This window comes from Microtus pennsylvanicus, chromosome 4 (genome assembly GCF_037038515.1).
Source record: "Microtus pennsylvanicus isolate mMicPen1 chromosome 4, mMicPen1.hap1, whole genome shotgun sequence".
Taxonomy (NCBI): Eukaryota; Metazoa; Chordata; class Mammalia; order Rodentia; family Cricetidae; genus Microtus; species Microtus pennsylvanicus.
In genome coordinates this window covers 23,510,971-23,534,202 of record NC_134582.1, presented here as the reverse complement: position 1 = coordinate 23,534,202, position 23,232 = coordinate 23,510,971, and the positions used below count along the sequence as shown (strand labels likewise).

The 23,232-nt window shown below is 45.0% G+C and overlaps 1 protein-coding gene across 1 annotated transcript in view; it reads left to right on the top strand.

Annotated features, from left to right (window-relative positions):
- Sh3tc2 (SH3 domain and tetratricopeptide repeats 2) overlaps nucleotides 1-8,771 on the top strand; it is a 57,912-nt gene extending 49,141 nt beyond the window's left edge. Inside the window, exons 13-17 of the mRNA XM_075968501.1 lie at nucleotides 736-886; nucleotides 1,557-1,679; nucleotides 4,484-4,634; nucleotides 6,456-6,652; nucleotides 7,959-8,771. Coding sequence (XP_075824616.1) covers nucleotides 736-886; nucleotides 1,557-1,679; nucleotides 4,484-4,634; nucleotides 6,456-6,652; nucleotides 7,959-8,150 — 814 coding nt within the window. The 3' untranslated portion in view covers nucleotides 8,151-8,771. The remainder of the gene's footprint in view (nucleotides 1-735; nucleotides 887-1,556; nucleotides 1,680-4,483; nucleotides 4,635-6,455; nucleotides 6,653-7,958) is intronic.
- The last annotated feature ends 14,461 nt before the right edge of the window (nucleotides 8,772-23,232 follow it).

The following is a 23,232-nucleotide window of genomic DNA, read 5'->3' as shown; positions in this document are numbered from 1 at the left end:
AAAGCTCCCACGTGATTTCTTGTTGCTGGAGGTAATATCTGTGGCATAGAGGGTGCCCAGTGTGCCCTGTTGCTCTCTAACTCTGGGTCTGCACCACCACGCCATCCACATCCCAGTTTTTCATTAATGGCTGTCATGGAGAAATTGCATAGTCTACGTGACATGTTTGCCCCCAAATAATTCAAGTGTAGCAATTAATTAAGGAATTTCCAAATAATTAAAGCAGGATTAAATACCAACTTCAAGAAATTCTGTCCATTTTGATTTCTCTTATTGAAACATCAAAAGCTTCATGATTTCATCTTTCCCACTGCACATTAGCATGATGGACACTCAGGCATTAATTTCATAAAGGTACATCTGGTGTCTTCTAGGGTGCCCATGAAAAACACACAGCAACGTAGTCTAAAGGTTGCGGGTTAGTAATGGTGGTCATACTATTTAAATATTCATCAACTTACTAATTCATAGGTGCTAGTTTGAGCATTCTAGATGTATTATGTTTCTCAGTCGTAACATTAACCTTCAAAGGCAGGACAATTACATTCCCCTTTTACAGATGGGGAAACAGAGGCACAGGTAGGTAATACACTGTCTCAAGGTCACACCAGGCCCTGCTCTTCCTGTGGCCTTCAGTAAGCTTGTTCTCTTCTAGAAGCCCAAGTCCTCCTGGGCTGAGGGACCTCAGAGCCCTTGGATTCTCCAAAGCTCACAGGTCCGCGCATCTGTCCTCAGGTCCCTCAGGAGGTCCCTCACCTGCATCAAGGAGAGTCTGCGGATATTCGTTGACCTAGGGGAGAGAGACAAGGCAGCTGAGGCCTGGCTGGGGGCTGGGCGTCTGCACTACCTCATGCAGGAGGACGAAGTGGTGGAGTTGTACTTGCAGGTGGGTTGGGGTGTGCTCCTGTCTTGGCCACTTGGGGAGGCGGCTGTACTTTCTCTAAGCTGGCTGGAAGTTGAGAGAGGAGAGCTCATGGCTGCTGGGGGAGGGGCACCCAACACAGCGTTTGCTGCTACTAAACTAGGGATGCGAGCTTGGAGGAGTTGTAAATGTGTTCCAAGGTTTGCTGTCTTTCCTCGCCGGAGTGGACCCCACATTTCCAAATTCAGTCATTTATTCATTAAGTGGGTGCCGTTGCTAAGTCCACGTACCCTCTGAACCATTATTTATTTATTTTTCTTGGACTCAACTTCAAACCAACCCTTTAAAAACACTTAACTTTACATAATGTCTCAAATCACTGGCTTGACTCATTTTTAATGGTTTTCCTGAAGCATATTAGAATAAACATTTAGCTGTGGAAGCACAGACTGTTTATCTGTGTGCTACTAAGATCTCCCTAAGTCCCATCAGAAGAATGTTCTCCTCCCACATAGGGGAGCTTCCAGACAGAGCATCGGAGTCTTCTTGCCAGCCTCATGGGTGAAGGCCAAGTCCATACGATGACTAGGTATTCTAGAATTCTGATTAGGTAACCTGGATGCTCCCCCTGCTAGTCTCACAGAGCTCTCTATGACCTTTTCTCTGCCTTTGACAGCCATTTCTGTCCCACTAGGCGGCCATCCAGACAGCCTTGAGGTCAGAGGAACCCTCCCTTGCTCTAAAGCTTTACGAAGAAGCAGGTGATGTGTTCTTCAATGGGACCCGCCATAGGCATCGTGCTGTGGAGTATTACCGGGTAAGCCATGGCCTTCCTGTGCTGAGGCAGACCCTGGCGCAGACGTGGGCAGTTCCACTGGACCCTCTCTGTCTTCCTTGTCTAGCACCCACGTCTTCACCCCATCTTTAACCTAGCAAAGGATCTCATCAACTTAGTTACTCTTTGGCTTGAGGTATGAACCTCAATTAGGTCTTTTGTGTGTACAGCACTTTACAGTGGTAGCATTCATAGATTATCCGTGTTCTCTTACTAATGTAGCATTATGGAAGATGATCTAAAGGGATGCAACGGTAGACATTGTTCTGACTACCTCTTCTATTGCTGCATAAAGCAATGACCAAAGTAACTTACAGAAAGGAGGGTTTGTTTTGGCTTTGTGGTTCCAAAGGAATGAGTAACATCATAATAGAGAAATGTGACCACAGGCAGGCACAGGAGCAGTGACATCTGAGAGCTCACATCTCAAACTACAAGAGACAACAAACTCGAAATGGTGACTCTTTGGGAACCTCAAAGTCCACTCTCAGGGCCATACTACCCCAGTAAGGCCATACCTCCTAGTCCTCCTCAAACAGCCATCAACTGGAAACCAAATATTCAAATGCCTGAGACTTATGGGGGACATCTCATTCATACCACCACAGACACTCAAAAACATGTTAGTGTGCTTCTAATAAGCATGTATTAAAGTGTATTTAACAATTAGGATGCACGACCCCAGCTCATCAAATCACGATTTTACAGTTATTGTTTCAAATGAGGACGCAAGAAAATTAAGAGAGTGAACAATACTAATTAAATAAATGTCCAGGTCTAGCAGATACATGAATTGTTGTTAGTCACCTGACTGATGTTTGGGAAATATTTGGTCTTAAAACTTTGCTTGTTTGGGTGTGCAATCTTTGCCCAGCTGCTTGCTTTTTCACCATACATGATTAGATAGAAAAATGAGACTAGGTGGGAGAGTAGGAAACACATTACTGACCATCAAGATACTTATTTTCATATGGGTTTTGTGGGTAATAAAAAGATTATGGCCAGGTGGTGGTGGCACATGCCTTTACTATCACAGCACTTGGGAGGCAGAGGCAGGCGGATCTCTGTGAGTTCAAGGCCAGCCTGGTCTACAGAGTGAGTTGGAACTAGACTGGCTACTGAGAAATTCTGTCTCGAGAGACATACATACATACATACATGTGTGTGTGTGTGTGTATATCTATATCTATATCTATATCTATATCTATATATATATCTGTCTGTCTGTCTGTCTTTGGACTGGAGAAATGACTCAGTGTTTAAGAGTTCTTGCTACCCTTGTAGAGGACCTGTGTTTGGTTCCCAGCACCCACAGGGGGATCATAAGTGCCTGCAGCTCCAATTCCAGGGAATCTAATATCCTCTTCTGGCACATTCAGGCACTGCATGCATGTGGTGCACATACATACATGCAGGCACACATTCATACACATAAAATAAAAATGAATAAATTAAAAAGAAAACTAAGGCTTAAAGATATGAAGTGACATGCTTAAACTTATAGCATTATGAAAACAGTGGAAAGCATTGTTTACTGAAGATCCTCAGATACCTGTTCATTTAGGTATTCCATATATCAGTGGCCATAAATGACTCCCCAGGGGACCTCAGAGTTATTAGACATTCTGGGGAGTCCCATACTGGGTGCCTTATGTTATTGGGGAAACTGAAGTTCCCTCTTTTGAGCTATTAATTGTGCTAATAAAAGAATGTGAATATGGACCTAGAAAGAAGCTCAAAGACAACTTTATTAAAGTTTAACAGAAAAACAAGGCAGGCAAGCTGTAAATCCTGGCAGCACCAGGAGGAGAAAGCAAAGAGGAGAGAAAGTTATGCTGGTTGGAAGTAGTCGGGTGGTGGAGGAGGGGCCTGAAGGTGGAGGAGGAGCCTGATATTGTGAAAGATTGAGAAAGATCAGAGCCCCAGGAGAAGTAAATCCAAGTTTTCCCAATAGCTAAGAGAGAGAGAGAGAGAGAGAGAGAGAGAGAGAGAGAGAGAGAGAGAGAGAGAGAGAGAAACATTATGTTCTTCTGAATTAGGACTCAAAAGTGAACAGACTACTTGGCAGAGGCTTGGCAGTCGAGGGAAAATACATTAGCTCACTTGGGGGGTGAGGAGGACTGACTGGCTCAGATGGATTAACTCTGTTTGAAATACCCTAGTTTGTGGAGCAGGTTAGGATGTCATGTCTTCATCCAGGGCTAGAGGTAGATTCCATTCTTTCGTGGGGCCTCAGCAGAGCCTTGGCATTCTCAATGGCCATTCCCTCCTAAGAGCTGAGACCTTGAAAACATTTAGGATTGGGCTCTAATTGGGGAGTGGATATAACCCATTTTGACCATTAAAATCTAGAGATCCCATTGCAGAGTTGTTCACCGGAAGGGATTAGTGCCTGCAAGTCTTCACCCCTAAGATGGCCCCCAGGTAGATACTCATTCAGGAAGTGACAAACCAGAGTTGCCTCCTGGCTGGGAGACAAGGATGACATGCCCTGCTTCTGGCTAAGGGCAAGAATGGAACTGTTCACTTTTGGGGGCCCTGCCTAGCCAATTTTTTTTATCTCCTATCCTCATCATTAGGAAGCTGACTTCCTTTCTGCTTTCAGTGGCCCCCTATTATAGAAGGTCCGATGGCCTCCAGTTATACCTAGGTAATACACCAAGAGCAGAACAGCTGAGAAAAGGCAGCAATGGGAGCCCAGTGGTCACCCCAATTCCTCCAGGAGAAGCCAGGCCTGTAGAGTATGGTGTGTCTGTGGATTAAGATCGCCGTGTCTTGGTTCTCAGGCTGGGGCCGTTCCTTTAGCGAGGAGAATGAAGGCGGTGAGAACCGAGCTACGGATCTTCAACAAACTGACAGAGCTACAGATCAGCCTCGAGGGCTATGAGAAAGCCTTGGAATTTGCCACCCTGGCTGCCCGGCTGAGTGTCCTCACAGGTAGGTGATCCTATCCCATAGGTGCCTGTGCAGGAGGAACAAGCACTATGCAGGCATTGCTAGTGAGGCAGTAGGCACCAGCTCCGGACTCAGGCTCTGTAGGCTCTAATCCCAGGTTCAGCAATCAGAACTGTAATTGAGCAAATTTAATTTCCACAAATTTTGTTCCTCATCAACAGAGGTTTCAAAATGAGTGTCTATCCAATTCTGTTACGAAGAGCAATGGTTGTCTATAAACATATGGCAGCATGGGGTGAGGGGTGCAAGTCCTCATTCTGAGGTCAATTGCCAATGCTAACTATTATATCCCACTTGGTAACATTCCCCCATGAGGTAAATGGTACTTTAGTCTAAGCACATGTAACATCTTTATCGCATAAAGACCTTTGGCACCAAATTTTAATTGATTGATAGTTAGGCAAAAGCACATTTTCCCCATTGAGCAGAAACGCAAATGAAGGTCAGGTTCCCATCAGCCTAACTCAGGACACAGTTGAAAGAGCTTTCACTTATGGGGAAAGCTAGTGGGAAATAGTGGAAGCCATTGGCAGGGAGCGAAGGGTGAATTAAAACGATTGAAAACAAACTCAGTCTTCAGTGTGCGTACTTCAGGAAAAGCTGTGTGGATCAGAGAAGCCTTGATTTGATGTTGGAGTGGATGGAGACCTCCTCTGTGGTTCTAGAAGGGACTTCTAGCCATTTTCAAGGTCAACCGGTGCAGGAGGGCTGTGGGTTCTGTTTGTTGAGCCAGAGGACCCTTGCTCTTCTCCTCCTCTTCAACTGCACGAAAGCTTATCAGAGCTTTGTCCCTGACCTCAGGAAGGGCCTGAGGGACCTTGGGCAGCTCAGTCAGAGTACTCTGTCTCTATTGCTTCCTGGAATGGAGCTTAAGGAGGCTGGCCTCATCTCACACAGGTGTGTGTGTGTGTGTGTGTGTGTGTGTGTGTGTGTGTGTATGTGTGTGTGTGTGTGTGTGTGTGTGTGTATATGTGTGTGTGTAAAATTACATCTCCCAGAACAGAGAATTTTCTCTCTTTGGGAGTGTGGGTTCTTTTGTGTGTGTGTGTGTGTGTTATAATTTTGGCTTTTGGTTCTTTGAAGTTTAAGAGATTTTTTTAAAGGTTTTTTTAAAAGTTGTCATCAAATAGCTACCTTGCAAGCATTCCAAAGACAGGACTGGAGGAGGAGCTTTTGTTCTCTGTATTAATAAAAGGACTTTGTATTAAAATGGTCATTTATTAAAAGCATGAACTCACACAAACTTCAAACACCTCAAGCCCCAGATGCACACAAATCCACTTCTATGAAAGCTTAGACTGAAAGAGAATGGCACTCTGTAGAGTCCTCGGAACGGAGAGTTGGTGAGGAGCTGGGAGGTCACTGGGTTTTCTGGAGAAACTTCATGTGGAAAGGACGTCTGCTACCCAGTGTTCACTGGAAGCCATTCCTAATTGCTTAATTAAGCTTGTCCTCTCATCACAGCTCATCACGGGTTTTAAGAAGCACCCCCCCCTCCAGTACTGAATTACAGTATCATCAGCAGCACAGAGAACATTTTCTTCCAGAAATAGGACAGCTCAGCATTTCTGTGGCTCTCTTGGTAGCACGTTCCATGGGCGCAATGGTCTATTTATTTGTGGGATCACTTAAGGAGTTCCTCATTCTGAAACACTGAGCCCACGAGGGCAGGGACCTCCTCTGCGCTCTTTCTGATGCTCCTCGTCTGTGACATCTAGTGGTCTCAGAAAGTCTTCTGGGCTGAATGAGTGAGTAATGCCCAGTGCTGACTGCAGGACTTCCCCTTACTCTTGTAATTCCCAGGAGATCAGAAGCAGGAGCTGGTGGCTTTTCACCGCCTGGCTACTGTGTACTTCTCTCTGAACATGTATGAGATGGCTGAAGACTGCTACCTGAGGACTCTGTCCCTCTGCCCAGCATGGCTGCAGAGTCCCAGGGAGGCCCTGTACTATGCCAAGGTGTATTATCGCCTGGGCCGCCTCACTTTCTACCAGTTGAAGGTAAGAACCGGTCTTCCATGGTGGACTTTTGAGAGCTACCCATTCAGCTGCTCTTCGCTGAGAAAGATAGTAAGGGGACTTTGGAACAGAGGTGAGAGGACCAGTGGACTGAGATGATCAGTCTTCATTCAGAGGCTATGAATGAAGGGGTGGTCTCACTGGGGACATGAGGTTTTCTTCTGTTAAGTCCCACTGGAGAAGTCTATCAAATGTTCTAAGTCAGTGCCCCACATTTTGTAGGAAATTACCTTGTATAAGAAACACACATGGATTAAAGTATGTTTGAGATAATCATGTATGGAACCTTGGATATAAGTATCTCTAAACCCTAAGAAAGTTCTTGTCTTGATTCTCTTCCTGGAGTTCAATCTACAGCACCCAGTTCCTTCCTTCTGGAAGTGAGTTGGTAGCCTGCAACCCTGTCACAACTCTGACACCAAAATTGTACCCTTAAGTTTTTTTCCCTTTCCAAAGGTCCTTGTCACCCCAGCATAACCCTTAATCTCCTAATTCAGTGGCTTGTGAGTCTTGTCTAACTTTGACCTCAAAGGGAGATTCGGGGCGGCTCTGCTGACCTTACTGGTGAAACTGTGATTCTGGCCTGAAATAATTATACAGGATAACGAGAACCAGGTGTCTCTTTTCGCATCCTTTGCATCTCTTTTTGCCTGAGGAAGCGTCTGTTTCTCATCCTACTGTGTAGAGAGGGACAGGCGAATGAAGGCCCACTTAGTGCCGTGGCATGTGGCTCAGGGACAGAGAATGTGCCACCTGGTTGCATCAGCCGAGGACTCCAGGCATTGCAAAGGGAAAAACCTTGAACGACTGGAAGCAGTTGTAACTGGAAGCTGAAGCATAGACTTAGTTTTGGGTTCTTCTGGACCCTGTTTTGCCTTCAGTTTCATGGATTCTTCTTATCTCCTTCTTGACACGGTGTGTTCCTACTTCTCTGTGTCTCTTGGCCTCACTCCTTGCCACATCCCATCTCCCAAAGGACATGGACAGTGTTCCTTGTTGGGTCCTTTTGTGGGTTTGGGTCACGCAAACACCGTTCAAATGCTGTGTTCAGTGCAATGTTGTGTCATGGTTGGATGACATGGGGAAGATGCCACTTCTGTGCCCAAGGAGGAGGGGTACCATGACTGATGGTGCCACTGGAGCCAGAGTACAGCAGGGGAAAGAACTTCCATGAGGCCCTGGGATGTGGGGAAGCAGTAATTGAAAAGTATTACTGTTCTCAGCATAGACTTTAACGCTGCCCTGGAAGCGCTGCTAATATGTCTGTCTCTTTGCCCCGTGGGATTAGGATGCTCATGATGCTACTGAATACTTCCTGCTGGCGCTAGCAGCTGCGGTCCTGCTGGGTGACGAGGAGCTTCAGGACACCATTAAGAACAGACTAGACAACATCTGCCAGAGTCCCTTGTGGCACAGCAATCCCTTGGGGTGTTCCTCAGAGAGGGCGCGGTGGCTCAGTGGCGGGAGCCTGGCCCTCTGAAGAGATCCATCTTCTTCCTGACCACTTTGCCATGGCGAGATGCTGCTTTCCTGACCCACGTTCTTAGATCTGGACTAGGAGGGTTCAAGCTTTCCCCTCATTTTATGGAGAAGAGCAGCAATGCCCGGAAGGAGAGGGGCTCTGGGAGGAGCATCTTGGCCCCATGCTTCACTTCTGGGTCTCCGCCCAGGTCACTGTGACTCCTACACAGACAGCTTCGAAGATGCCTTCTCTCAACCCAGCTCTGCAGACAGTGAGGAAGGCCGGCACTGTGCTGGGGAAAGGTTGAGCAGGCCTGTCCTGGTGCCCTCATCAGTGTTCTCAGGGAAAGACTCTTCAGTTCCAGTGGAGGAACCAAAGGAGTCAGTACTCCATGCTCATGGGGACCATAGGCACAGAAATTCAGCATAGTTGTAGCTCAAGGGACATAGCCCCAGGAGGACCAGGTGAAAGGCACAGAGGTCTAACTGGGACCCATATTCTCCATTCTACCTGGAAGCAGGGCTCTTGTACAGCCTTCCAGAGAATCAAGTGAAACTCTCCCATGGCTGAGGCTTGAGAATTATACCATACATTAATTGTAAATACTGTATATCATTAAATATTGGCTACTTGCATTTATATATGCTTTTCGTCTTCTTTATCATGGGAGAGGAGGGAGATGAACCTACCGGCTTGAATTATGGATCAAATACCAAGATGCCTTATTACTTCAGAGTGGTTCCTTTATAAAACACCTCTGTGAATTATCTGTAACCACACACCACACCAAGTGGCTTGGAACAACACTGAGTATTCATCTCTTTGTGCTTGAAGGGCAGTGATCCAAGTGTGACCTCGCTGGGTTTTCAGGCTCAGGATGGCTTACAAGACCACAGCCAAGGTGTTGGCTGGGGGAGGAGTCACCTTGGGTTCAGTTAGAGAAGAAACTGCTTCTAACTGGTTCGCAAGGTTGTTGGCAGGAGTTGGCTTGGTGGTTGCTGGCTGTTGGCCAGAAGCTAGCCACAGCTGGTGCCATGTAGACCAGGCCATCCCTTGATAACTCCCATCATCAGAGTGAGCAAGGCAGAAAGGCAAAGAGAGACCAAGCAAAAGAGACCATAATCAAATTGAGAGGTAGTACCCATTAGCTTTGTGTATTGTGTCCATTATAAGACAACATTTGCCAGAGCCCCCTATGGCATAGCAATCATTTGGGGTGCTCCTCAGAGAAGATCAGCTTACACAAAAAGAGGAGTGGGCGGCCAGCAAAAACACAGAAGTCAAAAGGGGAGGGATCACTGAGATAATTTCTGGAACTTCTCACCATGGTAGCTGAGTTCTTTGGTGATTCGGAACTAGGCAGTGAGCTCAAACTATGTTCTATTGACCACAGTGTCAATGTCAACTGCTTGATATCCGAAGTGTAAATTCTGAGTGTGTACCTGAGACTTCTGAGTGGAAACCCCTGGGGCTCAGCTCTCTACCTCTCGCAAACTCCCCCAGCCGGTCAGGTGTGTACTGAGGTGTGGGGAGTGTTCCAGGCGGTGTGCAGGCTAATTCCCTGACCACGAACTCTTGGTTCCTGCTTCTCATAACTCTGGTTCAGTGAGTCACATGTTCCCGTAGCATGCGTTTTGTGAGAGTGGCTCCAGGGATTGGGAGGCAGGAGGTTCACACCTGCTCTCGGCAGCATAACACACGTGTGGAGCTCTCTCCACCTGCACACAGTAGCCTAGATTTGACTGACTGACCACATGCCACTTGTCTTTAGACTTTGGGGGTTGGCTAGATGCTGTTGTCTGTGCGGTAGGAGTGGGAAGGGATGGTGCACTGAATAACCACGACATCAACACATTTTTTCCCCCCTGAGGGACTCAATCCCGGTCAGCAGTTCTCTACTCTGGAGTGTTCTTCCCCAGAAAGGAAATGAAATGATTCGATCTACTCCTGTGTGAAACACATGCAGTTTTGCTCCTGCTACAAGCTGTAAAACTCCCTAGGCTGGGAGGAATGCTGTGGTTGAGGATAACTGGTCTTAATCTCCCCATGCAGAGTCCTTGCAAAAACATTCCTGAGGGATGGTCAGGGCACACGCGTTCCGGAGCAGTTACACATCTTATATTTGAAGAAGGCTATCTTGGCCTAGAAGCTGTGCCGCAGTCATTCCCCATCTGACTCAAGTTACAATCTCTCCCCTTTCCCACTGATGGGTCGTTAGTCTCTGGTCAGAGCTGGAGCCGTTTCAGAGCTGCTGAGGCCTTTGATGGTGACTGGGAATCTGAAGACTATAAAGGGGTGTTGTTGTGATTAATATGATTTGATGTTACATTTTAAGCCTTATTAAGATTCATCTCTCCAGCAGCCATGTTCTATTCTCCACATCAAGCTTTTGGTCCCATGAGCTATTTCTCAATGGTTTCTAGTGTGATGCTACCTGTATGCATATGCATTTGCACATGTGCACACAGGCGTGTGTACATGAAGGACAGGATACTGATTTTAAATCTCCTCAGTTTTGGCTAAAGTTTTTTTTTTAACTCTGTGCATTCTGATTTATCTGTAAATCTAGTAAATTTGCTTGTAACCAGGTCACATATAATGATAACTATAGTTCTCAAGACAGGAATCAGGCTGTGGTGGTTTGAATGTAATTGACTCCCATGATCTCATAAGAGTGGTACTATTTAGGAGGCGCCATTTTGTTGGAGTGGTTTTGGCCTTGTTGGAGAAAGTGTGTCACTGTGGGGGGGGGGCCTTTGAGGTTTCCTATGCTCAGGATACTTCCCTGTGTCTCAGTTGACTTCCTGTTGCCTGCAAGATGTAGGACTCTCAGCTGTTGCAGCCACCATGTCTGCCTGCATACCGCCATGCTTCTCACCATGATGATAAGGAACTGAACTTCTGACATTGTAAGCGAAGTCACCCCTATTAAATGTTTTTCCTAGAAGAGTTGCCATGGTCATGGTGTTTTTTCACAGCAACAAAAAGCCTAAGACACCGGCCATTTTTTTAAACAAGCAAAACATTGTACCAGGCAGTTATAATCACTATATATTATGTACAAGTTACTCCTTAGAACAATTGTTAAATGTGTGTGTGTGTGTGTGAAATCTTAAGCAATAGGGATAGTTTCTTCTAGAATTGTGTTTCTGTTTCTTTTCTTTTTTCCTATTATCCACAGGCATTAGAAGGAAGCAGGTTTGATCTGTATATGCCATGGCTTAAGTTCCTTGTTAGCCTAGACCACCTCCTGAAACTTCTGTGGGCTGCCTGACTCCAGGTCCGTCATCTCTTACAAGAAAGGCAGAATTGTTCCTGAAGAGCCCCTTTTCCCTGTCCAATAGTACTATTATTCTGAAATCAACTACCATTCTTGAGCTTTTCTTATGTCTAAGAATCATGAAACAGATATTTGTATGTGTGTCCATGGATATACCTATTATGTATAACTTTGCTAAGAGAATATAATGTAACTCATTTCTCAGCAGTTTATTTGGGGAGGGAATGTGAAAGGGTGAAGGGAGAATGGAACAGAACAGGGGAGAATGAGAAACCTCAACTTGATGTTAATTGCAGGGAGATTCTGAAGCTCTGACCTCTGACCTTTGACCTCTGAGATCAGTTCCCCTGACAGCTCCTTTCCCACAGGCTGCTGTCATTGTCCTGCATGAGAAGGTCTGGAGATGTCATCTTGTCGTCTGTGGGAGGAAAGCAGATCTCTGTTTACCCTGACTTTATTCTTCCTTTTACAGGTGAATAAACTGAGACAAATGTCATTCTCCCAGCCACACAGGTAATGACACACACAGCAGTGCTCCAAGGTTTCTGAAGCAAGGACTTAGATGCCACTCAGAATCCCCTTTACAGTGTGTCATTGTGTCCACACATACACTTAAGCCCATGCTTATCACTTGAAGAGCCGTTTGTCAAGTTATTGATACCTACTTAGTTTGGGGTCTTTAGTAGGCCTTTCCTTCCTCCCCCTTCATTTCCTTTGCTCTCACAAATTAATTCTATAAAGGATGACTGTTGTTCACACACACACACACACACACACATACACACATGCACACCCAGAGTTGTATTGCTTTCCAACAGAATTCCACAAATAATAACAAATAAATAAAATGAACAAAAAAAGTGCACTGAATTCAAACCCAGTCCTGTGGCTTACTAAAAGTTTCTTGCCAAAGCCCGATCTTTCACTGTGCAAAAGATAGAGAAATTGACAAATGAGAAAGCGTAGAAGACAACCTAGCTTGGATCAGGTTCTTTCTGAACTATCTGAGAAAAAGAAGTAGCAAAAAGGACTCCCCTTCTCATGGCTAGAGTCAGTGCCATCCAAGCCCGTGTTTCTCAGGGCAGGGAAGTAGGGAAGCAGGGAAGCAGGGAAGCAGGGAAGCAGGGAAGCAGGGAAGCAGGGAAGCAGGGACCAGGCTCCAAGAGAGAGGAAAGGGGCATGTGACATATTGTGGAAGAATCGGGATCTACAGCATCAGGATCTGCAGCATCACTAGAGGAGTCCATTAGGAGACTGGAGCAGAGTGAGGGAAATGGGAGGAAAGACAAAAGCAGAAGTCCCTCAGAGGGTGTGGGGAGTTGCTCTGAAGATGTTTGGGTTTCACCCTGAGGACAGGAGCAAGCTGCGGAAAGGGTAGAGGTCGTTGAGAGTGACATGGAGGTTCTGTACTTTAGAAAGCAGATTTCGGAAGCAGTGTGAGACTGGTTTACGGGGAAGCAAGGGTGGAGTGAGGGGGTAGAGTTTAGAGTGGTATTAACCAACCCCATCAAATCGGCTTCTTACAGGCTGTGTGACCTTCAGCAACCACGTTTCTAAACTAAGAGCCATCAAACTGTGTCAGACAGTACATGTAAAAGTCCCCAGTACATGTAGTACCTGGCACAGAGGGTAAACTTTAGATGAGCTGATAAAGATTTGTTTGCCTTGTTCATTTCATCGACAAGGAAATGGCTGAAGCAGATCTATCTTTGGGACAGCTCATTACCTAAGGAACAAAGAAACCCCATCTAGAACACAAACAAATGGGACTATTTTTAAAGGGAATCTATTGACCCCACCCATCGGTTCGTTTATTTTAAAGTTAAGCTTTGAATTTGTTCTCTTTCTGGGCTTTTCCAGCCACTTTGCAGTTGGATTATGCACCTCTTTCTTTCTGCCATAAACTTTGACGTTAAGAAGTGCCGTGACCCTCTAGCTGTGGCTGGGGACACTGGTCCGTCGTGTGCGGATACTTGAGACTGAAGACAGCTTTACAGGGGGACCAGAGTAAGCTGTGTTACACCTCTAAAGAGTTCATTCTCTGCCTGGAGCTTGGGGTACAGCATCATGTGTGGGTGACTTGGTATGAGCCCTCCGTTCCAGTGACTGTCACAGGGAAGCAGGATTAAAGAGGTTGTTCCTGGCGTATCTGGTTCTTTCCCATCCCCAGTGTATAGGTGTGTTATGTACCTATGCCACGGCAGTCTTGCCTTGTGAGTTGTCGTCTTTCTCAGCATATATCCCATGGTACCTACAGCCCTCACCCATCTTTTGAACTCAGTGGGTGAGCAGATGGAGGCTGCTGGGCACCCTGGCTCTGAGAACTTGGCACTGTTTTGTGTACCTCAGAGGCATGTCTTCACCCCAGGGAGGCAGAGGGGAGTGGGGATTTTGGATTGGAGACTCTGTCCACCTGAGATTGCCAGAGATAGGGCCAAGAATGACACACATGGCTAAGACTCCGTGCTGCAGCCACTCTATTTGGTTTCTCAGGCTGTCTGAAGGCGCCAGAGGAGGGCACTGTGATTTAAAAATAGTTCTAAAGGTGAAACTGCACATTCTGTTCCTAAGGTTGCCTCTGACTAGTGGCCAGAGCATCAAGTAGATCCTCTTCCAGTGGAGCTTCCATAGAAGACAGTTGCTGGCCATTTTCTGCGGAAATCAAGATGTCCAGCAGGGGGCAGCAGTGTCTTTTCCAACTCTTCCTATACAGGGTACCCAAAGACTGTATAATGTATTTAAATCTCCAAATCACAACCACCTGTAACTCCAGCTCCAGGGGAACTGGTCTCCAAGAACACTCCAAATCTCTCTCTCTCTCTCTCTCTCTCTCTCTCTCTCTCTCTCTCTCTCTCTCTCTCTCTCTCTCTCTCTCTCTCTCTCTCTGTGTGTTTCTCTCAGTATCTCTCACACAGGCACACATATAGAAATAAAAAAATACATAATATGCTAATTAGATTACTTTTTAGTTTGACATGTATTGACCTGTCATTTGGTCACAGGGTCTTTTGTGAGAAAGGGCTGGTTTTGTTCTTGAATGTCTTCTGACGGACAGCATTTTGAGACTAAAGTGTGTGTACAATGACAGTTGACATGGAGTGGATGTTCTGTGTCATACAGAACCCTAGTTAGGGTCCCTCCCTGGAACCCCACATTTTTGATGGAGATACTATTGTTTTTAGTTACCCTGAGACTTAGAGAATGGAACTAGCGCTTCTAAGCCCATAGTAGTAAAGCGGTTGAGATGAGATTTGAACCCATGTCCTTCTACTGCTAGGATCATAGAACTAAGCTGTTCCATGCTTGTATGCTTTTGACAGGGAGCTGGAAGAGACAGCATGATGGATATCGCCACAGATGGGAGACAGATTCAAAGTTTTCAGCAGCTTGCAACATTGGGTGGAAAGCAGACCAAGGATTCTGTCGCTGGGTCAAAAATTTGATGACCCGAGAACACAGCCGGGGGAAACAAATTTTTCAGGAGGCCCTAGAATAAAATATGATTCTAGTTGACCATATTCAGGCTGCTTAGCAAGCCAGCCAGTCAGCTACCCAGTCAGCCAGCCAGCCAGCCAACCAATCAACCAACCAACCAACTAACCAGCCAGCCAACTAACCAGCTAGTCAACTAGCTAACTAGTCAGCCAGCCAGCCAGCCAACCAATCAACCAACCAACCAACCAACCAACTAACCAGCCAGCCAACTAACCAGCTAGTCAACTAGCTAACTAGTCAGCCAGCCAGCCAGCCAACCAACCAAGTAGCTAACCAACAAATATTCACCATATCTTGTGTGTTAGGGTCATATTCTAGTGAGCAAGAAAGACAATGGCAGATACTGACCTCCAGGAGTCTGTGGGCTTCTGGGCAGGCCAGGACCCTCTGATGGAGTCTATCATTATCTCCAGGACAACTTATATTTGAACCTGTATGTCCCAGGCACTGTACTATCTTTTGTACTTACTGTAACACTGAGTCTTCTTAACATCTTCCCAGGAATTAATTGCATAGTATAGTCGGCCATCTGGTACATATAAAGAAACAAAAGACGAGTTCTTGTCCACAGCACCACAGGTAGAAAAATGATAGAGGGAGAATACTAACCAAAACCTGGACCATATTGTAGGTATTACCCAACATGCAGACTAGACTCTCATTTAATTGCATGGAATGCAAGCTTAAACTATCTTGTTCATCTGTCTACCCTGTCTAGTGGTGCCATTGAGCAGCTCCATTGCACATCAGTCATGAAGCTTATCATTGGTAAGTGGAGGTGTTAACAGCGTTGATGAGATTGCTGTGAAAACCAAATGAGTTAATATATTTTTAACACGTGTAGCCCATTACTGCTGCATTAACAGCCATTTTATAACAGCATTTTTGAGTCAAGATGGTAATGATTTCAGCTTGTAGTGTGCAGAGATGATATGGACAGAGATTTTTATCTAGCTGAATGTGAACATAGTATGTTCATATTTTCCATTTGGTTGTGTTCCATGGCATAGAGATTGTCAATCCATGTCACCACTATATAATCATAGTGCTAGAATATGGACTGACCCGTGGGGTGGGGGTGGGGGTGCTCAGGGTTTACTTATTGCATAAAAGAACAAATAAATGAATTGCGTATGTTTTATTTACACATGGATAAGACAATGAAGTAAATAAAGACGTCCCTTATAGGATGCCAGCATGACCGTAAACAGAGAAGCACTTGTGGGATGACAAGCATCCTGTAGACTTGAAGGATGTGCAGCTTCCAGGAGAAGAAAGCGCGTGTGTGAATCATTTGCTTTCCAGTTTCAACAGAACCATCCAGGGTCCTGGGATGTCCTGAGTATCCTGAATTCTCCAGCGATGATGTGGCCAATTCCCATGAAAGAAAAAGACCTTTCATTTTTTAAAAAAATCAATATGTAAATGTGGAAAGAATATAAAATTGGATGGGTGGGGAGGTGGGGGAAGGGAAAGAACGTGATCAAAATAGAGCTCCTGAAAAAAAAATTTAATACAATTTTTAAAAAAAGAAAAAGAAAAGACCTTTCTTCCTGTCCTTTAACTTCAAACTGGGGTCAAAGGCTTTAGGCTGATTTGAAAATAAATAAAGGCCCTGAAACAGACAAAAGCTGTTCTGGAGCCAGCCCTCATTGTAAACACCAGCCTTCCTTTCCTCTGGCCTGGAGCTTCCAGGCACTTCCCTAGCTCACTGTGACCTCACTTAGCCCAAAAACCTGGCGGCTGGGGAAGCTGCTTGAAACAGATGGAGAGACTTCCGAAGGATGTCTGTGGATGCGTGCGGTCTTAGTTTTGGCTGTATAAATTTTCCTTTTATAAAGAACATACAGCACATTGTTCACAAATGACAAAATGATAGGCGATCCATTTGGAGCTCTCCCTGCTGGGGGAGCTGTTCCGTTCTTTTCCTATAAAACCTTGCCTGTACTCCAAAAAATGAAACTTCCAGTCATAATTTTCAAATTGGCTATTAATTCTAAAACAATGCATATGCTAATTTGTGTGTGTCTTGTGTCTAGGCTCACTCAGGTTGCTGTGGGATTATGAACATAGTTTTGACATGAATGTTGGTGGATACTTTTGTGAACAATTAAGATGGAAGTAGAGCAATAAAGATGTTAAAAAAATCACCCATTTGCCAATGAGGTGAGTGACTTTCTGTTACATGAGAGATAAAATAAACTGTCTCGGTTTCATTGTGTTTGTCCCCGAGAGCAGCTGTGGAGGTGCCAGAGTCTTGTGCATAATTTACACAATTGCCATCCTATTCATTTTCTTTAAAAAGATTTTACTACGTGTGTGTGTGTGTGTGTGTGTGTGTCTCACAGGCATCTTCATCTGCAGGTGGTAGTCAGAGACAACTTGTGGGAGTCGATTCTCTTTTTCTACCACGTGGGTTCCAAGGATGAAACTGACGTCATCGGGGTTGGCAGCAAGTGCCTTTCCCTCCCTGCCATACGGCCTGCCCTGCCGTACCATTCATAGCTCCAGAACACCAGAAGAACTGTAAATTGAGCTAGATTTTTTGGCATGTACCAACTTCTGTGGTATAAATGCGCCCACTGTGTTCAATGTCAAGCGTCATGAAATGGGACGTTGGGAAAGATTGAACGGTGCTCAGTTCTGGGTAGTATCCTACCACTCAGATACCAGGGCACGAACACCCCAAGAGCGTAGCTGTACCTTCACATTAGTGTGGTGCTGTGGGTGGAAGCTTATGCAGGAGACAGCGTCCTCTCCATAGGGTGAGTCATATGCCATATCCTTTCACAGTGGAACCTTTGGTGTGCTGAAGGCCATTCTAAAGGTTTAGGGATCAAGAGGGATTGGGGTCCCCAAAGGCCTGAGGGAAGTGTCAGTAGATATTTAAGAAGTAGCTCTAATTCTGTGTTTGGGGTGAAGCTTCTATGAAGGCTTGACTTGGGAGCTCAAGACTTGAACTACATTGTGTCTAGACAGTCACAGATACCAAGGCTTAGTAGCTTGGGAACCTTAGGGACCCAACCTAATTCCTCTGGGCCTCAGATTTCCCATCTGCTAAATGGGATATTCAGGATAATACTTTCTGTTTTTAAAGTACATAGTCCCAAGCTGTGTTTGGAATTTATATTCCATAATAATGGATATTTTAAGCCATGTAAACTCCAAAATAAATAAAAGCAGTTAGTGTTTACTGAGGTCTTGCTGTGCACCAGGCATTGGATAAGCTCTTTGAACCCATGATCTCATTTTGGGCTCACAAAACCTCAGGTGAGAACTATTAGCAAGTCCAGTTTGAGTCGAGGAAAGCAGGGATTTGCTCAAGATTCTGCAGCATGCGGCAGTGGAGGGAGGAGATGGACGCTTGGGCTGGCTCCAGAGACAATGCCCTTCACTGGCAAGTGCTTCTGAGAGCCTTCGCCCTCTGAGTTCATCAGCAGGGCTGTTTCCAGGTTAACCTAAAGTCTTTGTTAGGGTCTCTATTGTTGTGAAGGGACACCATGACCACGGACACTCTTATAAAGGACAACATTTAATTGGGGTGCCTCCTTTACAGTTCAGAGATTTAGTCCATTATTGTCATGCTGGGAAGCATGGTGGCATGCAGGCAGACATGGTGCTGGAGAAGGAACTAAGAGTTCTAACATCTTGACTGGCAGGAAACAGGAAGTGGTCTGAGTCACTGGGTGTGGCTTAAGCATATATGAGACCACAAAACCCACCTCCACAGTGACGCACTTTCTCCAATAAAGCCACATCTCCCAATTGTAGTAATAAGGGCGGCAGGGCTGCGTCCCCAATACCCCAGCCGCCTGCCTGGCTAGCTTTACCCGAAATAATTACACAGACACTGTATTCTTTTAATCACTGCTTGGCCCTTAGCTCTAGCCCTTACTGGCTAATTCTGATATCCCAATCAACCCATCTCTAACAATCTGTGAGCACCGGTCTTACCGGGAAGATTCTAGTTCAGAGCTTCATCGCGTGTGTCTGCCCGGGAGCTGGGCATGGCGTCTCTCTGGAGCGTCTGCTCAGGAGAGGAGAGCTGTCGAGTCTGACCTCACTTCCTCTTCCTCCTGGCATTCTGTTCTGTTTACTCCACCTACCTACGTCCTAACCAATAAGATGGGCCAAAGCAGTTCCTTTATTAGCCAATGACCTTCCTCCATCACCTAATAGTGCCACTTTCTATGAGATTATGGGGACAATTGCATTCAAACTCCTGATTATCTGTCAAATCCCCTCATTTCGGCCAATCAGCATTGTGTGTGTGTGTGTGTGTATGTGTGTGTGTGTGTGTGTTGACAAGGCCATGCTGCTTGTGAGGGGAAGAAACTAAGATGTTTCTTAGTTGCATTTCCAAAGAAGAACCATTAACCATAAACGAACATACTTCATATGGACAGTAGGTGTAGAAAGTGTGACCAGGGACAAGAATAAGAGCAAGGCTTTACTACACCCCAGAATACAGCACCATGAAACCTCCTCTACACTTGAGTCTTCCCAGAATGCTGAACCCACAGGAGAAGGCAGAGAAGAGTGGTTAAAGCAGAGGAGTTTTGCAGAATTTAGGACTGCTTAGGCATAGTTCATAGACGAGAAGTCTTCACCCCACCTGACATGCTCACCAACACATACAAAAAGGTATGTACATATCTGTACCTCCATACTCACTCTGAGGACCCGCTGACTTTTATGTGTGTCTCCTTGGTCTCTATCACTCCTCCTTTGCACACATCCCCTTGGATGGCTAGTTCCAGGGTTCACATACTAGAGCGGCAGTACGGAATGCCATAACACACAGAAGCCATTAGGGCTATTCAGATGACAGAGTTAAGCAAATGACCAGCAATATGAAAAAGACATTGGAAGATGTTAGCACTTTGGGTAATCTCCAAGCCTCAAGTGTGTGTATGTCCTTTTAGTATGACTTCCTAGGGCATATTATTCATATTATTCTGTTGACTCATCTATGACTTTTGCCCAGTGTTTCAACTACTGTGACATCATTTCGGGGTGTGTGTAAACTCAGAGACTCCCAGTAACTCCATGTGTGCTGTCTAAAAGGTGTACATAGGTTTTAATTTGGTCTTAGCATCTGTGGGTCCTTAAGAGACCATATCAGCACTTGGGGCTATGACTATTTCAACTGTAAGGTAGGGATAATGAACACCTGTATCACAAAGTTGTCATACATGTGATGCAATGATATGTCTAATCCTTTTAGAGTGGTGGCTGGAATATAATATATACTTGATACTTTAGACTTCTCTCTAAGAGTGTGACATAAGCCTCTGATATGGGAAAAAAGTCAAGAAGGAAGTCAGTGACTCCTGAAGGAGCCAAGACATACAAAGAAAATAAATCGCAGAACAATGAGGTCAGCAAATTTTTCTGCAACTCAAGACTTGTTATATATGTGTTCTGTGGATTTCCATGAATGTATGGTTGGGTCCCTTCTCTTTGGACTCAGTGAGGGGGGCACAACTAGACTGGATAACCAGCATCTGAAATCCAAAGGGGAAGAAAAAAAGGCATCTTTTGAGTACTAGAGCTGTGGTTGGACAGAATGCCTTTTGCTTGCTGTGGTCACTTATCATAAATAAGTGGCCTGACCTACAGTTTTCTGTGATTTTCAGAGTGTTGATTCAGAATTATAGCTGTCAAGATGTTTCTGTGGTTGACTCAGTAAAGTGTTTGCCTTAGAAGCAGGGGGAGCTGCGTTTGAGTCCCAACCCCCACATAAAAAAAACAAGTGTGGAGGTACGTGCCTAGAACCCCAGCACTGGTGAGGCAGATAGGAGGATTCCTGGGGCTTGCTGGCCAGCTCGTCCAGTGAAACGGATTAGCTCCAGATTCAGTGAGAGATTGTCTCACAAAGTGAAAGGGAAGCTAGGAAGATGGCTCAGAGGGTGAGAGCATTAGCAAACATGGGGACCAGATTTCAGATCCTTAACACCTATGTGAAAGGCTGGGTGTGGCTGAGTGTATGCCTGTAATCCCAGAGCAGTGGAGGGTAGAGACACTGTGGCGTTCTGGCTGCCAGCCCAGCTCCAGGTACAGTGAGGGACCCTGTTTCAAGAGAATAAGACATAGAGCTATTGAACAGAATACCTGCTGACCTCCTCTGACTTCTGCACGCACACATGCACATGTGTGAACACACACGCATGCATACATTACACACGTGTTACATACATACATCCCTACCCCAAATAATTAGGAAAGCAATTGAAGAAGATACTCGACATCAACTCTTGGCCTCAACACACATGTATATCCACATGTACATGTATGTGCACACACTTATACCCACACATTAAACATGTGCTGTGATTTATGGGAAAGTTTATTATAAAACAATCTTGGAAGATAATATTCTAAAATTTAATATTTAAAATGAATCTATTTAAGAGCCATAGATCCATTGTCATGGACATATCAACTAACCTTATAGTAAAGATCTCAGATTTATTATTTCATATACAGTTGAAATCTTTCCAATTTCAGTAGGAAATAACAAACCCTAGCTTCCAAGTTTTGAAATATTTTAAACATCTTTTTGTGAGCGTTTGCTAAGGAAGGACAGTATCTGGCACATGTGTGTGTAAGCGGTCTTACAATAAATGCAATTTGAAAAGACACGGTGTTACAGATGTTTATGGCTATATAACAAACCACCCCTAAGCTTGTGGTCTAAATTTATTTCATTATCTGTTGGTTGGAGGTGTTGACTAGGCTTACCAAGCACTTGTGTGAGCTTTTCTTGAGGAAGAGAACATCTTTCACCCTAGAGAGAAGAACCCAGCAATAGACCAAAGAAATAATCCTGCCAAGTGTTACTTGGTAAACCAATGAGTTTTATTAGGGTTACTTGATCATGGGCAACTTCTGAGCATCTACACCATTAAAGAAAATACCTTTTCTCTAACCACAAATGGACAAATGCTCCTCCCAGAAGCTGGGTGTGGGATAACTCCCTATCAATTGTTGGTTCAGGAAGGTCCCAGTGGTCCCCCAAATAATCCAGGGTATCACCGCTGCTCTTGTTTGGCTATGAGAATCAGAGAGTAAGACCCTATTGTCTGCCAGTGATAGGCATAACACTACTTTGGCTAGAAGGGGATGCAGGGGCAACCTCAGCACTGCCCTGGAGGCACCTGCAGGAGACAAACTCAACCTTCTGTTCACTGTTGGGGAAACTCATCATGAGCTTAGTCTGGGTTCACTGAGCAGAGAGTCTTAGAAGAGAGCTCAGGTTCTGAAGAAGCACAGTTTGTCATAGGGAACATGACTGGTGAGCTGTGTGTGGGAGTGACCTTAACAATGTTCTAAGTCTCAATCCAGTGATCTGCTCAGAGCAGCTTAGATTCTCATATTATCAGGTTTCCCCTTATTTCTGTAGTTATCCCTGGCACTTATTTCAGTATCTGCATCTAGTGATGCTCTCGAAAAAAATATCCACTGTTAGCTTGACTGGGAAACCCAGTGGTCTCATGTACAGTGCCAGAGACCATGGGCATAAGAGTATATAGTTTTGCTCAGCAAGAGGGCAGTTCTCTGAATGCTCAGTCTCAGCTCTCTTTGGATAAGTCATGGGTTTTGAGTCCGTATTTCTCTAGGTTTATTCATTCAGAAAGTACTAAATTCTTTCAAGTGCCTGGCGTTGCTTCAGTCTCTAGAGATAGCTCAGTAAATAAAAACCCAGGCTGCTGCCTTGGAATGAGACCCCCCGGGGGTACCCTGAGCATACCAGTGGTGGATATTTAGGCAGAACAAAGACGGCTGACAAATATGACCATCTTTCTCTGCACAGACGGGTTATCATAGTGGTTGAAGTTCAGCTAAATTCATGGGCTGGAGAGATGACTTAGTGCTAAGAGCACTTGCTTCTCTTGTAGAGGACCTGGATTTGGTTCCCAGCACTAACGAGAGCAGTTTACAGTTGCCTGTAGCTCCAGTTCCAGGGGACTCAGCACCCTTTTCTGGCCTCTGCATGCATTGGGTCAGCGTGCAATGCTCTTACATATATGTAGGCAAAAATATTCTTATACATAAAAAAATAAGCCTTTAAAAATAATTAAATTTAGCTTTTAATCCCAGCACTCAGGAGGCAGAAGTAGGTCTATCTGTGAGTTTGAAGTTAGTCTGGTCTACAGAGGGAGTTTTAGGGTTATACAGAGAAATCCTATCTCAAAAAAAAAACCCGAATTATTTCATATATTTCTTCTAGAGAGCTAGACTAATATGATGATTCTGGAATGGATCTAAAATGCAGAATTTCAAATTAGAGAACTAGGTATCAGCAATTTCCCTGAAAGAGAT